Source organism: Zea mays, chromosome 3, assembly GCF_902167145.1.
Source record: "Zea mays cultivar B73 chromosome 3, Zm-B73-REFERENCE-NAM-5.0, whole genome shotgun sequence".
Lineage (NCBI taxonomy): Eukaryota > Viridiplantae > Streptophyta > Magnoliopsida > Poales > Poaceae > Zea > Zea mays.
Window position 1 is genome coordinate 108,886,425 of NC_050098.1, and position 16,052 is coordinate 108,902,476.

The 16,052-nt window shown below is 43.9% G+C and overlaps 1 protein-coding gene and 1 long non-coding RNA gene across 2 annotated transcripts; one reads left to right on the plus strand and one right to left on the minus strand.

Annotated features, from left to right (window-relative positions):
- Positions 1-2,247: 2,247 nt before the first annotated feature.
- On the minus strand, positions 2,248-3,742 carry LOC103650293 (protein ALP1-like). The gene is made up of 2 exons (XM_008675900.3): positions 3,464-3,742; positions 2,248-3,389 (listed from the first exon to the last, which is right to left on the minus strand). Exons 1-2 carry the CDS (start codon positions 3,700-3,702, stop codon positions 2,357-2,359), a joined length of 1,272 nt encoding a protein of 423 aa, XP_008674122.1. The 5' UTR covers positions 3,703-3,742; the 3' UTR covers positions 2,248-2,356.
- Positions 3,743-11,317: 7,575 nt separating this feature from the next.
- Positions 11,318-11,786, plus strand: LOC109945264 (uncharacterized). Its single transcript, XR_002268393.2, has 2 exons — positions 11,318-11,470; positions 11,694-11,786. It is a non-coding gene; the product is annotated as an uncharacterized lncRNA (long non-coding RNA).
- The last annotated feature ends 4,266 nt before the right edge of the window (positions 11,787-16,052 follow it).

Consider the following 16,052-nt stretch of genomic DNA (forward strand, 5'->3'; position numbering starts at 1 on the left):
GATGCCTTAGAGGCAAAAGTCCAAGCTTTTCCTGAAATTGCTAAGTACGAGGGGGATGACATAAGTGTTGAACCGACATCTCCTTCGACCCCTCCAACAGTTACTGAACCATCTGTCGACGAAGAGGAGTTCTACTGCCCGGATGTGAGTGACGAGTGGTACTTCAGCGACTCAGATAGGTCAACTCGTAATAGCTATTGGAATATTTATTAGTTCAATGTATTCGACCTGTACAAGCAGGATTGGCTTTTGAACATCCCAGTACTCGGGTTCTCGTACTTGTCATGTTGTCGAACTAGTCGTGTGATGTATGTCTAAGTCTCCATGCTACCTCGTCAGCTTAAGTTAGTATGATGTTAAGAACGTTGTCGTCTGTGAACTATGTTGAATCTTAAATGTTCTGATGGTACTCCTTAATAAGTTCATTACATTATGGTACTATTATTTGCGTGTCTTCATATGGTTTGTCTTAAGTATAACGTACCTCGTTTTGTCGATTGGCTTCACTTTGTATCATATGACTAAATGTGTGCCATCTCCACATATCCTAGCATGGACCCTACCAACAATGTGACATCGTCGCAGGCGATGTCAAATCCCTCAAATGCCCAGCAATTTCCACCACCACCCCCCTTATGGCCAACGGGCTACATGCAGCAGAATCCAGTCGATTGCAACATCATGGGAAACATTAATTTTCCTAGTCCTGGTCAAGGTCCAACTACAATGTGGGCTCCAATTCAGCCAGGGAATACTAGTTCCCAATCAACCATGATCCCTGCTTCCCAATCTGCACTATATTGGAATCACTACATGAATTTTGTGAGGAACCCTCTTGGGTCGGTTGGAATGAGTCCATACACAGATTCTTATCCACCATCACTATCAAGTACACCGTTGCAGGGTTCGAACACTATACCTCAAATGCCTATACACTTGGAGTCAGATGCTGAACACAGTGTTCAGGACATCAATAGTCCTGAGAAAAATGCACCTCCAGTTCAAAAACAAAAGAAATCTAAGGAACAAAACTTTACAGCACCAGAAGACAGACTCCTTTGTACTACTTGGTTGCAAATAAGTAGTGACCCTATTGTCAATACTGGGCAAAGGAGGGAGGGTCTCTGGGCCAGAATTGAAAAAAGGTACAATGAACAAAGGGGGGAATTTCCTTGTCGACTTAACAGAGCACTTAGCAGCAGATGGGACAAGATAAGGGCTGATGTCAGTAAATTCTCTGGATACTACGCCAGAGTCCTAAGAGAGAAACAAAGTGGTCTAAGTAACGACGATAAGGTACGACTTTTGAAACGATGATTTTATGTACTACATGTGTCTCTGCTGCAACTAATTATATAATCAATTCCAAATTTGCAGACATCGAAGGCAGCCACTTTGTTCGCTCATGAGGAGGGCAAACCATTTCATTATATGCAGTGCTGGCATCAATTGAAGGGGGAACCGAAATGGGAGAGCATATGTCAAGGACACTCGTTTAGAGGATTACATGCAAGATCAATACCTTCTTCGGGGTGTCCATCAGTGGAAACACCGGAGACTGACAGTGGATCCGCTGGGCTCTCAGGAAAAAGGCCCCGTGGCCGTGATTACAGTAAAGCTGAGAGAAAGAAAGCTGGTTCTTCTTCGTCCCCGGAGTACTTAAGCCGATTACAAGAAATTACTGAGAAACAAATACAGAGGTCCATAGAAAAGGGGAAAAAAAGAAAAGACCACTGAAGAAGACAGGGAGATACAGAAGAAGAGATTGGAATTGGAAGCCCAAAAGTTAAGCATTAGACAAAGGGAACTCAAACTTGAAGAACTCAAATCGGCAGAACAACGTTTGCAGATGCTGTTGTCGACAAACGAAGAAGATGTAGATCCTGAAGTTTGGGTTGTGATGAAGGAACAGAAAAAAAATTGCAGCAGTTCATATTTACTTTTGAGCAATCGTGAACGGTTCTGTTCGATGTGCGCATGTGCTGTTGAGACATGTTGAGACAATTTTATCTTACTTCGTTTACGAAATTGTATTATCAAGAACAGTATTTGTTTGGTCGAACCAGTGTATCTTAAGTTGTTTGTTGTTGTATTAGACAATAATGAGCTTGGATGTCATAAATGTTTGAATAAGATTATTGCCAATCGAATGGTATGTTATATATTGTAGAACAAAACATGAATTCTGATGTTGCGTTGTGTGTGCTACACAAAAACGTAGTATGTCAACTAAAATGTAGTCGCCTGTATGGAAAATTTCGGAAACGTAGCTTATTTATTCGAATACAAACTTAGACGAAAACACATTACAAGTACTGATAGTAAGTGCGAACTAAGCAGCTACGACACATAATTATTACATACTTCCACGGCGATTCCATAAGTGCTCCACAAGATCATTTTGAAGGGAGCACGATCTTTCTTGGCGACGTAGATCAAAGTGGTTAATAACCCATTCGGCACGGCCTTCCGCTATAATTTGAGATGAATCAATCCTTGAAGAGTTGTCTCCGAAATCAATGTTTGCAGCAAATGGCCCTTCGTCTTCGACGATCATGTTGTGCATGATGATGCAAGCCGTCATTATCTCTGTCAAACGATTACGATCCCAACCATAAGCTGGTCCACGGAGCACCGCCCACCGGGCTTGAAGAACTCCAAATGCACGCTCAATATCCTTTCGGCAACTTTCCTGCATCTGAGTGAAGTAGACTTTCTTTTCCTCGTATGGGTGTCGGATTGCTTTCACAAAAGTAGGCCAGTTGGGGTAAATACCATCAGCGAGGTAATAACCGAAGTTGTACGCATGACCATTAACTGTGTAATTGACAGGTGGCATTCGACCAGTAGTGATTGGGTCAAATACGGGGGATCGGTGGAGCACGTTAACGTCATTGTTTGTCCCAGGCATGCCAAAAAATGCATGCCAAATCCATAGATCATACGATGCAACTGCTTCAAGTATCATCGATGCCCTACCATTTCGACCACAAAATTGACCTCGCCATGCCGTTGGACAGTTCCTCCACTCCCAGTGCATGCAATCGATGGATCCCAACATGCCAGGAAAACCCCGCGACTCACTATTATGCATGATGCGAGTAATGTCATCTTGAGTTGGAGTGTGTAAATACCAGGCACTAAAACAGGCAATGATTGCGCGACAAAAATGATGAAGGCATTCCCTAGCCGTTGATTCCCCAATTTGAATATACTCGTCTACCGCATCAAAAGGTAAGCCATAAGCAAGTATCCGCATGGCCGCACAAACCTTTTGTAATGGTCCTAGTCCGGGCATACCAGTTGCGTCAACTCTTTGTGTAAAGTAAATATCGTGTTGTTGAAGACCATGCAGAATGCGGAGAAACAAAGGCCTACTCATGCGGAACCTATATAAATGGTATTGCATAATTGTCAAAACTTGAACAAATCATAACATAAGACAAATGTATGAAGTGCGCACCTTCTACGAAACACATGCGGTGGATACACTGGGTTAGCGGTGAAGTAGTGATGTTGGATGAGGTTTTCTCCAGCGAAATGATCTCTGTGAATGACACGGCGGGGTATACCCGACCGTCGGCGGTGATGGTGTTGAGCCGCAATGTTGAGGGTTAGTAGGTTGACAAGCAAAAGAGTTTCGTCCTCACTATCACTCGAATCACTCGAAGCAAACTCATCTTCCGTATGACTCGGAGACATACCGAACTATGGATAACTTGATTCACTCAGTAGTATGGGCGAAGAATATGGGAGAGGTTGATTGAATATATATAGGGGAGAGCAAAGGGGGGGGGGGGAAGATCGCTTCCATTGAAAGCCATCCGTGGCTTCGTATGAAAGGCAACGGTGTCTTGCATCGTAAGATAGTCGTGGCTTGCACCGTACGACTGAAAGGTTTGTCTTCCAAAGTAAGTGTGCTTCAGAGAAGTTCGTGCACATATGAATGGAACAAATCCGAATACCGCTAAGGTTAATTAATTTTAAATGAAATGATGTAAGAAGGATTACAATTTAATAATATAATATTTGATTTTGTACATAGTATGTCTTAATTAAGAGGAATAATTAAAAAAATAATTTTGTTCACCAAGTATCATCTGGTAATCAAAACGTGTTCAAAAAAACAATAAAAATAAAAAAACAAGTTGGTTATGTTAGTTGTAGGGAAATGTATATTTAATGAGTAGAGGATATGTAGGGTAATATTTAGGGGGAACGGTTGCGGGACGAGTAAATATAGGGGAGGGAATCTTGCTGACGTGGCTGCATAGTAAGATTTAGGGGGAAAAATTTAGGGGGAACGGCTGCGGATAGCCTAAGCTAGCTATATGTACGCTTCTACTAATTGCTTTGCTTTTGCATGATTCAGCTTATCAGCTACACCAAAAAGCAAACCCTTTCATTTATTAATCCTCCTGTCTTGACTTGGGAAACCTGCACTACAATACAAGTGCATGCATGCGTCGGCATCCCTCCACCTGTTTATCACAAAGTAAAGCTGGCTCTAGCATAACCGTACGTATAGGTCATTGATTTAGTGGTACGTGCTAAACAGATCGACCGTGACAAGATTAATTGTAGGGGAACGACGACTTGACTACGCCTAATTAAAACTTGTGGGTTTACATATAGGAATTAATTGAACCCATTGTAAAGATCACTCAAACACGCCATCGACTAATAATCTAAATATAGTGTGTTCCTAGTTTCCTGCAGATCATTAACAATATATTATAGGCCTCGTCAGCTTGGTGATGCATGCTAATTTAACCAGACGATCAGTCGCACGGTGTAATCATATCATGTAAACAAATCTGGGCGAGGACTTGACCACACCGCGACTGAAAAAATGTAAAGGCTATACATGACAGAGTGTTGAGCACAAAAATGGGAGCCGGACTGTCCGTGGTCCCGACGGTTCGCGCGTGCGCAGAATCAGTTACGGTTATTGATTTCTTGCGGGATTTGTTAGTGACCTATGTGAGATTAGCTCATAAACCGACTTGTAACGGATCCAGACCTCCCCCTTATATAGATGAAGGGGTACGACCGACTGAACCCCCTCAATCGATCCAATCAATTGTACTTATCATTTTTACCTTATGTATTAGGAGTAGTCCTAGTTAAGCCCTACTTTAGCCTTCCTCTACCTCAAACATTCACCTATCTTCAGCTCTACATCGATAAGAGGCGTCTTGGTGGCATGCCGACTCCAAGACACAACCTAGAATCTCTCCTCTCCAATGGGATCCCTCCCGGGAGGTGAGATCTAGGTCTGCTACAAAGAAGATGACCATATGCGCCATCGTGGATCGTCTAAGCCCCAGGCGTGGACCGTTTGGATGTACGCAGAGGAGTTAGTCCTGTGCCCAGATTGTGTACCGTCCGGCCCAGGGCCACGGACCATTCGCGCCTCCGCAGAGAGAACCGTTAGGTGGTTCATCTCATAGTGATTGGCACTCAGATCGGCGTCAACACACTTTTGGACACAAGTTACGGTCTATTTCAGGAACAAACCAGAATTTTCGAGCACCATGCTCACGAAACATGACTGTGAACTTGCCACGCAGTTGTTTAAAAATTGTATAAAACACAAACAAAGTCAGAAAATAATGAAACTTGTCGACATATCATGATATCATATGTAGAGCCTATGATAAAATTTGAGAATGTTTCATGAAAATTATCACGCACTATGCATAGAAACCTAAGAAGTGCGTGCATTTCTACACAGAGTGCGTGCTAATTTTCATGAAATATTCTCAAATTTTTATCATAGGCTCTACATATGATATCATAACATGTCGACAAGTTTCATGATTTTCTGACTTTATTTATGTTTTATACAATTTTTAAACAACTGTGTGACAAGTTCATGGTCATGTTTAGTGAGCATAGTGCTCGAAAATTCCGGTATACTCCTTAAATCGGTCGTACCTTGTGTTAAATAACATGGATACCATTTTTGCATTCATGGTTTTACAGTTTTCGAATGACTTGCAGTTAAGTTCAAATCTGAATTATGTGATAAAATTCAATTAAACGAACAAAATCTAATAGTTATAGCAAACACTTTTATAATTGTGCCAAAATGGAACCTGTAAGTCTATATAGTGTAGGAACATAGTAGAAAAGTTTGGTTGGAAAAAATAAATATATACTTTGCCGAGCGTCCAAGGCCGGCTCTCGGCAAAGTTAACGGTCGTCAGCTATAGACGTCTGCTGACGGCCCTTTGTCGAGCGTCTCCGTTCGTCGAGTGTTCGGCACTTGGCAAAGCGGTCTTTTCCGAGTGTCTTCCTGTGCCGAGAGTCATGCTCAAGGTAAATGTGGTCGTTATCGAGAGTAGGACTTTACCGAGTGCAGCTCTCGTCAAAGCGCTTAGCATTCGGCAATAAAGAGACGGATTCCGGTAGTGACACACGTTAATTGAAACCGCCAGTGAAAATTTGTGCGTACCACCAGCTTAGAGCTCTTTTCTACTAGCGTCGGCATGCCATCCAAGACGCCTCTAGTCGACGTAGAGCCGAAGAGAGGTGAAGATTCGATGTAGAAGAAGGCTAAACTAGGGCTACTTCTAATTTATAAGGTAAAAATAACAAGTAGAATTGATTGGATCGATTGTGTGGTTCAATCGGGCCGTAACCTTTCATCTATATAAAGGGGAGGTCAGGACCTCGTTATAAGTCGGTTTTTGAGTTAATCTCGCATGTTTAGCTAACAAGTCCCGCAAGAAATCCGGAACATTAACCGATTTTGCGCACGCGCGTACGGTCCGTGCCACTACGACGGACTGTCCGGACAACGTACCGTCCGGCCTTAAGCCACTTTTGGCGTTCAACAAATAGATTTGCGTGAGTAATACTCTTTCAATTAATATCTGTGATGATGATGTCGACTTTGTAGCGCTCAACAATTAATGTATCATGTAATAAACGAATCCCTACGTTTTTTTTTGAGTGTCTCTCTCATGAAAAAACGCGTGTAAAACATAAATATATAGCTAAGTGAATTGGTACCCGGGCGGCGGATGCATGCAATGGTTCCATGTCGGAAGGGGAATACATGTGCAATAATAAGTGTTTGCATATATTGGGTGAGAGACAGCATAATACTATGCATAAACTATGGGAGGGAGACGCATGCGTGCATTGCCTGCCGCAGCTAATTAAACGTCCACTTCCCTTTCATCCCCTTCCCCGGCCGGGTTAGTTAGCAATCCAGTGATGATATCCATCATATTAGCTAGCATGCATAAACACTTTATTAATTGGTGTATTGTTATTGGAGAAAGACAAACCCACCAACTATATATCCTAGCTAGCTAGCTACCTAAAAGACACGTACGACCAAGGCACTAGCTAGCTAGCACCCCATTGGCCATTGCCCTCTTCTCCAACCGCCACGCAGCCTATCATTGGACGAGTGGGTCGGATGATATTCGATAGTGGAAATACCTTTTTTTTTTGCCTTTGCTTGTTGATCGACACTCTAGCAAGCTCAGCGTCATCAGGGAGAAAAGAAGAATCATTCTCATGGGCGGCGTGTAGATTGCGATCGGACGGAGAGAGGAGCAACAATTGATAGACGGAAGGAATCAGCTGGCAGGAACAAACCCTGCTAGCTAGCGCGCATCTCAATCCTCATGCATGTTAGTATAGCAAGTGTGTCCAAAAGAACTCGTCTTTTCTTTGGGGAAAAAGTTATTGGTATAGCAGCAGATCGATTTGCTAGCTTCTGGATCGATTTCCTTCAGGACCTGTTCGGTTCCAGTGGATTGAGCACCCGGAATGATTCCTAGCTGGATCGTTAGTCTAATTTATATAAGGGTTGATGAACTGAAATAATTCTTGGCCAAATCCGGCATAGACGAACGCACACTCATTTTGCGTCTGAACAGCTAGCCATCCGCACGCCTAATAGCTAGGAGAGCGAGATCGTTGATGCCATTATTAATTGTTCCATCATGCTTGCTGAGACGACGAGTCGCTGTCGGTGACCAAACCGGCCAGTTGCACTCAACTCACACGGCACAAGAAAGAGAAACACCGAGAGTTATATGGCTTGTTATACGCATACGCACTACCGTGCACCACTATTTTATCGCCGAGTGTTTCGGTCACTCGACAAATCCTAAAAACATTCAGCAAACTTTTTACTGAGTATTACTCTCAGCAAAGAGAACTCGATAGACTGTACAAAGTCTTTACCGAGTGCCAACTGGTACTCGGTAAAAAAAAAGTCACCTTCACAGCGTCAAGTAACGGTGATAGAGTCTTAGCCGAGTGTTTGGCCAGACACTTGACAAAGAGGCCTCCTTTGCCGAGCATCCGCTACCTTGACACTCGGCAATGAAGGCTCCAATGGACCCTTTTGTTAGTCCCTTTGCCGAGAGCTCCGGTAGGCACTTTGTGGGGGATGGATATCCCCGGATCCTCACGAACACAAAAACACATCGTGGGCCTCCCGAAGCCTTGGCTAGCGAGACAGGCCATCGGGCCACTACCAGGCTGGAGGAGCTCGATCCATTAAGACGAAGACCGGACGTCCGAGTTATGCGCAGACCGAAATGCGGATATATCGCGCGAAGAGGTTGTGCGTGATAGTCGCCTAAAGGGGGGGTGAATAAGGCGAAACTGAAATTTACAAATATAAACACAACTACAAGCTAGGTTGGCGTTAGAAATAATAATGAGTCCGAGAGAGAGAGCGCAAAACAAATCGCAAGCAAATGAAGAGTGTGACACGCGGATTTGTTTTACCGAGGTTCGGTTCTTGCAAACCTACTCCCCGTTGAGGAGGCCACAAAGGCCGGGTCTCTTTCAACCCTTACCCTCTCTCAAACGGTACCTCGGACCGAGTGAGCTTCTCTTCTCAAATCAAAACCGGGAACAAAACTTCCCCGCAAGGGCCACCACACAATTGGTGCCTCTTGCCTTGATTACAATGGAGTTTTGATCACAAGAACAAGTGAGAAAGAAAAGAAGCAATCCAAGCGCAAGAGCTCAAAAGAACACGGCAAATCTCTCTCGCTAGTCACTAGAGGCTTGTGTGGAATTGGAGAGGATTTGATCTCTTTGGTGTGTCTACACTACAAGAAACTAATAAATGTTCGTGGGTTAATTTAAGAACGTGGGTACCCACGTTCTTAATTGAGTTAAGTTCATGGGTTTGTTGAAAAACGTGGGTACCCACGTTCTTAGTTTAAATCCGTGCGCCCTAGCTAAAACCGTCGAACTTATCGTATTAGAAACGTGGGTACCCACGTTCTTATATTAAGTTCGTGGGCCACATGAACACCGTCGAACTTAACCTAAAAACCTAAATCCCCAACCCGCCCACACGACTCTCTTCTTTCTTGCCCACTGCTGCACGTACCGCGCGCACTCCTCCACCGCACCGCCGCCAGCCACCGCGCTCGCCACGCCTCCGCCACCGCTCCTCCACCTCGCGCGCCGCCACCACCGCGCCCAACTGCGCCCGCCGTGCCGTCGCCAGACCCGTGCCCAACCGCGCCCGTCACGCCCAACCGCGGCCGCCGCGCCGCCGCCAGACCCACCGCTCCTCCACCGTGCTCAGCACAAGGCGGGCCGCATCGCCAAAGACGATCTCGCTCCCCTCCTCTCGTTCCTCCCACTCTAGCACGGCGAGCCAGCTCCACCCCGTCTCCCGCAGCAACCGAGCGCTCCATCTTCTCGCCGTGCTTTACTCCCCGTCCACGCCGCGGCCGCGGCCGCGACTGAGGCATAGGACCAGCCTCCCTCCCGCCCGCGCGGGGCTCATCCTGGTGGAGCCCAAAGCGCGCGTCCTAGTGGCCGGCGGCGACATCGGCGGCCTGGCCTTCGCGCTCGCCGCCAGGCGGAAGGGGTTCGAGGTGCTGGTGCTGGAGTGGGACGTGAGCGTCGTCTGCGGGGAAGGGAGGTATCGCGGCCCGATCCAGCTGCAGAGCAACGCGCTCGCCGAGATCGCCGCGCTCAAGGCTCGGGTGCGCCTCCCCGCTCGCTGCCCTCGCTTCTCTGGCTTCTGCACCGCCGTCGGCCAGGGAGACACAGCCGACCTCCCTCTCCGCCAGGTGACCTCTCAATTCCTTCTGCCCGCTAGTGAGGCTCAAGACGCCATTGGTGACAGAAGCTGCAGCATCCATGGTTATTAGATCGTTGCCAGAGAAACCATCGAAGGTGAACTCACCTGATCTATCATAAGCAGAGGCGGACAGCAGCAGAGGCACGAGGATGAGGAGGAGATACTGTAGAAAGCAAGGTTGATGCATGTTCATCACATCAGCTAGACAGACGAGGCCTGCTCTTCTCTGCAATATCGATGGATCGAGTCGAGTCACAGGAAGCTATTCAGCTAAATTAATAAAGAGTACTCTCTGGTGGTGAATTTTTAATTCACAGGATTGTGTCATTCTCTGCTCAACCGAATGTAGGGCCCAGAGACTTGCACCAGGTCAAGCAAGTTTGCTGTGTCGCCATCAGGATCTTTTAACAGTCGATGGTTGGAATGGACCGGCATCAGGTCAAGCTTTGCATCTCATGCCAGTTCAATGCTATCGCAGCTAGGACCAGCAGACTGGTGTTTTCCAAGTGTAGTTCTCTTTGCATCTCAGGTATGTTACTGGTGACAATATGTAACTAGGCTCTTTGCAGACATGAAAAGTCCATTAATAGATGCAGTTCTCTCTTTATTTTATTCACAGAGGAGAGGTCGTGCAGGCCGCGTTCAGCCAGGTTTTTGCTATCGGCTCTATCCAAAGATCATTCACGATGCAATGCCACAGTTTCAGTTACCTGAAATTCTCAGGACTCCTTTGCAAGAGCTATGCCTTACCATCAAAAGCCTACAGCTTGGAGCAGTATCCTCCTTTTTAGCCAACCTTGTTGACATATTTTGCTCACTTCAGCCTACCTTAACACTTGCTGATGCAATTTAATGCAACCGATTGTTTATTTTTTGTATGCTTGAATGCTTCCATTTTAGTTGCGTTTTGAATTTACTGAAATAGTATATAAATTGCAGGTTCAAGAGCCTGACTTAATTGGGGTGAGTCATTTACTAGTTGATGAAATTCATGAACGCGGCATGAATGAAGATTTTCTCATCATAATACTACGTGACCTTCTACCAAGACGTCCAGATCTTCGCCTTGTACTGATGAGTGCAACTATAAATGCTGAACTATTTTCCAAGTACTTTGGTGATGCTCCAGTGATGCACATCCTGGTACTGTAATGTTTCATGAACAACATCAAATTGAACTTCTGATTGATTGTGTCTGTATGTTATATATTTACATTGAGGTGTTCTGAGCAGGGGTTCACTTTTCCTGTTGCTGAGTTATTTCTAGAAGATGTTCTAGAAAAGACATGTTACAGGATCAATTCCGAACGTGATAATTTTGCAGGTAGTTCAAGGAGAAAGAGGTTTTCATCAGTTAAGAGTGATCCACTGTCTGATGTTTTTGAGGTAAACTTCGTTTTTCAACTTCTTTTCCCCTTAATTTAGCACTAATGAGCATGGATTAGTCTAGCTGTGTACTTCTATATATGCATTGTGTCACACTGATTAAGCACTTCAGCTGCAAGTACAGATAGATAAAAAAAATCTAAACTGTGAAAACAATTGTTTCAGAAATCATTTTGCTTTAGTTTTCACACAAAGTGCATTTCGGTTGCTCATTTTTTTCCAGGACATTGACATTACTAAGGAGTATGGAAATTACAGCAGTTCAACAAGGCAGTCCCTTGAAGCTTGGTCTGCTGCTGAACTAGATTTGAGCCTTGTAAGTACTGTGCATTTTTTGTATAATTGAAATGCACACATTAATTCCTCAAGTAGCTGGAAGTCATGTTTTTGTAAATGATTCATTAGAGAACCATAGACGTCCCTTCTCTTCATCATGGAGGATACGTTTCTGATTTTCTGTTTTGTCATTTCATCCAGTCTTGCTCTGAGATAATACATTATAGTATGGTGCTACCGTAGCACCATGTCCATAAGTTCCATCCAAATACTGTCTTGTGCTAATACCTAAACAGTATTTTTTTGTTCTGAGTTTTATTTATTTCATGTTGATCCTTGTTACATTAGTTAACTGCATGGCTGTCACATTTGTGCACCAGAACTATTATTTGAACTTAATACACTGCTAACCATACCCAGGAAAAATAGTTGCTGCTAACACCTCTATGTTGACATTTTAGGTGGAAAGTACAATTGAGTATATTTGTCACTATGAAGCAGAAGGTGCAATCCTTGTGTTCCTTATTGGCTGGGATGAAATTTCGAAGCTTCTGGACAAGATTAAAGGGAATAATTTCCTTGGTAGTCCTAATAGATTTCTTGTTCTTCCTTTGCATGGTTCTATGCCAACTGTGAATCAACGCGAAATTTTTGACAGACCACCAGCTAATATGAGGTGAGCCAGTTAGCTACCCATTGAGAAAATAGTTGTGTTAGGTTCCTGGGACAATGAGGGATGAGATGGGTCAATCCACTTTCAGCATGTACTCTCCCACTGGACCCAAACATCAGGAAAATGCTGCTTATGGGATCTGTATTCCAGTGCCTGGATCCAGTATTGACAATTGCTGCTGCTCTCGCATATCGAAATCCATTTGTGCTCCCAATAGATAGAAAAGAATAAGTTGATGCTGTCAAAAGATCATTTGCTGGTGACTCATGCAGGTAATTATTATAGCAATTCTGCCACTTCGATATTAATCCCAAGGACTGAGGGAACCTATAAGGATTGTTTTTTCGAGGCACCTGATTAGTTGATATTTCTGCAACCATAGATAGTCATAGCTGTGATTTGATTGTTTCATGCCTACTTGAATGTAGCAATTTGTTTCCTACTCTTTCAGTTTCAGATCGTAAGTAGTTAGCTTTTGCTACGCACCTAGATATACATTATGTATACATAGTAAAAGCTATGTATATATAGAAAAGATAAAACCACTTAAATTGGAACAGAAGGAGTACGATTTCCTTAAGTGCAACAGTAGGGTAAACTCCTACTGTGGTAGCTATATTATTGTATGTACAAAAAACAGTACAAAAACTAGAGACCAAAGAAGAGAGAGATGCTGTTAGATACAATTACGAAGGAAAACTGCGGGAGGCTATCTAGCCAAGCCATGTCTGAGGTTCTAGAAGTATCTAGCGATCTACATCATAAGAGAAGCCTTTCTTTCAAGACAAGGCTGTGATGTTTATTGCTCCCTCTCTTCGAAATTGTATAAGTTTAGGTTTGTGTTACATAAAGCTTCTCTAACTTTGACCAAGTTGACTTGTCTACTTTAAAACCTTGTTCTTATATATTGCCAACATGCTTTACTTACTACTGCTGATGGGGCTTCACTTATAGCATGTGTAGGATAGTTCCTTTGGTTGCTAGAAAGGTTCAAAAAGGAGCTAGGCGCTAAGCCATCTATTAGCACCTAGGATGTCTCAATGTAGATCAAACGTGATAAGTGTTTATACACTATAACTACATATCAACAGATCTATAGTTGCACAAATGTGACAAAATAAATAGAAAAGGAAGAGCAATGCCATAACAGCCCACTGAGGCCACTAGGGGAGGAACTTGTGAATGAACGAGGAACTTCCATGAAACCATCTTTCCTAGCTGTCAAGTGCAAGGTCTTTTCCTTTATCTGCCCTTTCGTCTCTTTCTATTGGTGATGTTTTATCAAATGTAAAATACAAAACAGGTCCTACTACACAAAGTACATACAAGGTATAGCAATTTCGGTCTATTTTCACTCTCATGTTCATGTTCATGCACAAATATGGAAGCCACATTTTGTGTTTATCATGCTTTCCTATATCTTTGTGTACATGTGATTTAATGCGAGCTGTATATTTATGAGAATTTTGGTTTATTTTGTAGGATTCCGGCTCTCATCAAGTGACTCCTCCCCCTCATGATGACTTTGCGGACAGATGTCTCAATTCTAGTGGTGGAGCTACGAACAACAATCCGATGTCCTGATCGAGAGCGATGGAGCTAATGTTTGAACTTGTGTGTTTGAACTTGTGAACTAGAAATGTGAACTATGGATGTGAACTTGTGTGAATTTGTGAACTTATGTATTTGGACTTATGTGAATTTGTGAACTTATATATTTCGACTTGTGTGAATTTGTGATATGAACATATATCAATGTGTTTGAAATCTGTATTGTATGTGATATTCTGTGTTGCATGTGATATTATGTGTGTCTATTTTTTCATTTCGGTATTTTTTATTTTTTTCTGGAAAAGAGTTAAGAACGTGGGTACCCACGTTCTTAAGTTTAAGAACGTGGGTACCGTCGAACTTAATGGGCAGCCCTCGCCGACCCAGGCACGACCCATAAGTTCGACGACCACGTGGCACCGTCGAACTTAAGGTTAAGAACGTGGGTGCCATCGAACTTATGGAAGAAAATTCGACGGCCCCCGTCGAACTTAAAAACCCACGTTCTTAACCTTAAGTTCGACGGTACCCACGTTCTTAACCTTAAGTTCGACGGTACCCACGTTCTTAACCTTAAGAACGTGGGGGCCGTCGAACTTACTTCTTTAAGTTCGTCCAAAAATCGCCGTCGGCTATGTTCGTGGGTAAACTCACGTTCTTATGTTAAGTTCGACGGCCTATTACATTAAGTTCGACGGTTTTTCACCCACGTTCTTTAACCAGTTTCTTGTAGTGCTAGAATTGAATGCCTAGCTCTTGTAAGTGGTTGAGAAGTGGAAAACTTGGATGCAATGAATGGTGGGTGGTTGGGGGTATTTATAGCCCCAACCACCAAACTAGCCGTTTGGTGGGGCTGACTGTCGTATGGTGCACCGGACAGTCCGGTGCACACCGGACATGTCCGGTGCCCCAGCCACGTCACCAAAACCGTTGGGTTCCGACCGTTAGAGCACTGTCTTCTGGGCTTGCCTGGATGTCCGGTGGCGCACCGGACATGTACTGTAGAGTGTCCGGTGCGCCAGTATGGGCGTGCCTGACTTCTGCGCGCGCTGGCGCGCATTCAATGTGCTGCAGGTAGCCGTTGGCGCCGAAGTATCCGTTGCTCCGTTGTCACACCGGACAGTCCGGTGTACACCGGACATGTCCGGTGAATTATAGTGGACTAGCCGTTGGAGATTCCCGAAGCTGGCGAGTTCCTGAGGCCGCTCTTCCTTGGAGCACCGGACACTGTCCGGTGTACATCGGACAGTCCGGTGAATTATAGCGGAGCGCCTCTGGATTTTCCCGAAGGTGATGAGTTTGACTTGGAGTCTTCTGGTGCACCGGACACTGACCGGTGGCACACCGGACAGTCCGGTGCGCCAGACCAGAGGTGCCTTCGGTTGTCCTTATGCTCTTTTGTCGAACCCAATACTTGGTCTTTTTATTGGCTAAGTGTGAACCTTTGGTACCTGTCTAACTTACACACTATAGCAAACTAGTTAGTCCAATTAGTTGTGTTGGGCAATTCAACCACCAAAATTATTTAGGAACTAGGTGTAAGCCTAATTCCCTTTCAATCTCCCCCTTTTTGGTGATTGATGCCAACACAAACCAAAGCAAAAATGGAAGTACATAATTGAACTAGTTTGCATAATGTAAGTGCAAAGATTGCTTGGAATTGAGCCAATATAAATACTTACAAGATATGCATGGATTGTTTCTTTGTTTTTAACATTTTGGACCACGTTTGCACCACATGTTTTGTTTTTGCAAATTCTTTTGTAAATCCTTTTCAAGGTTCTTTTGCAAATAGTCAAAGGTAAATGAATAAGATTTTGCAAAGCATTTTCAAGATTTGAAATTTTCTCCCCCTGTTTCAAATGCTTTTCCTTTGGCTAAACAAAACTCCCCCTTAATGAAATCCTCCTCTTAGTATTCAAGAGGGTTTTAAGATATCAATTTTGAAAATACTACTTTCTCCCCCTTTTGAACACAATGAGGTACTAATTTGAAAATCATTAGTTTTAATATTAGGTGGTGGTGCGGTCCTTTTGCTTTGGGCTCTTACTCTCTCCCCCTTTGGCATGAATCGCCAAAAAC

Bases quoted from the DNA above. Each gene is read 5' to 3' on its own strand.
- LOC103650293 (XM_008675900.3), bottom strand. From the start codon at position 3,702: ATGTCTCCGAGTCATACGGAAGATGAGTTTGCTTCGAGTGATTCGAGT. The intron at 3,390-3,463 runs GTGCGCACTTCA...CCATTTATATAG, and splicing joins CCGCATGTGTTTCGTAGAAG to GTTCCGCATGAGTAGGCCTT.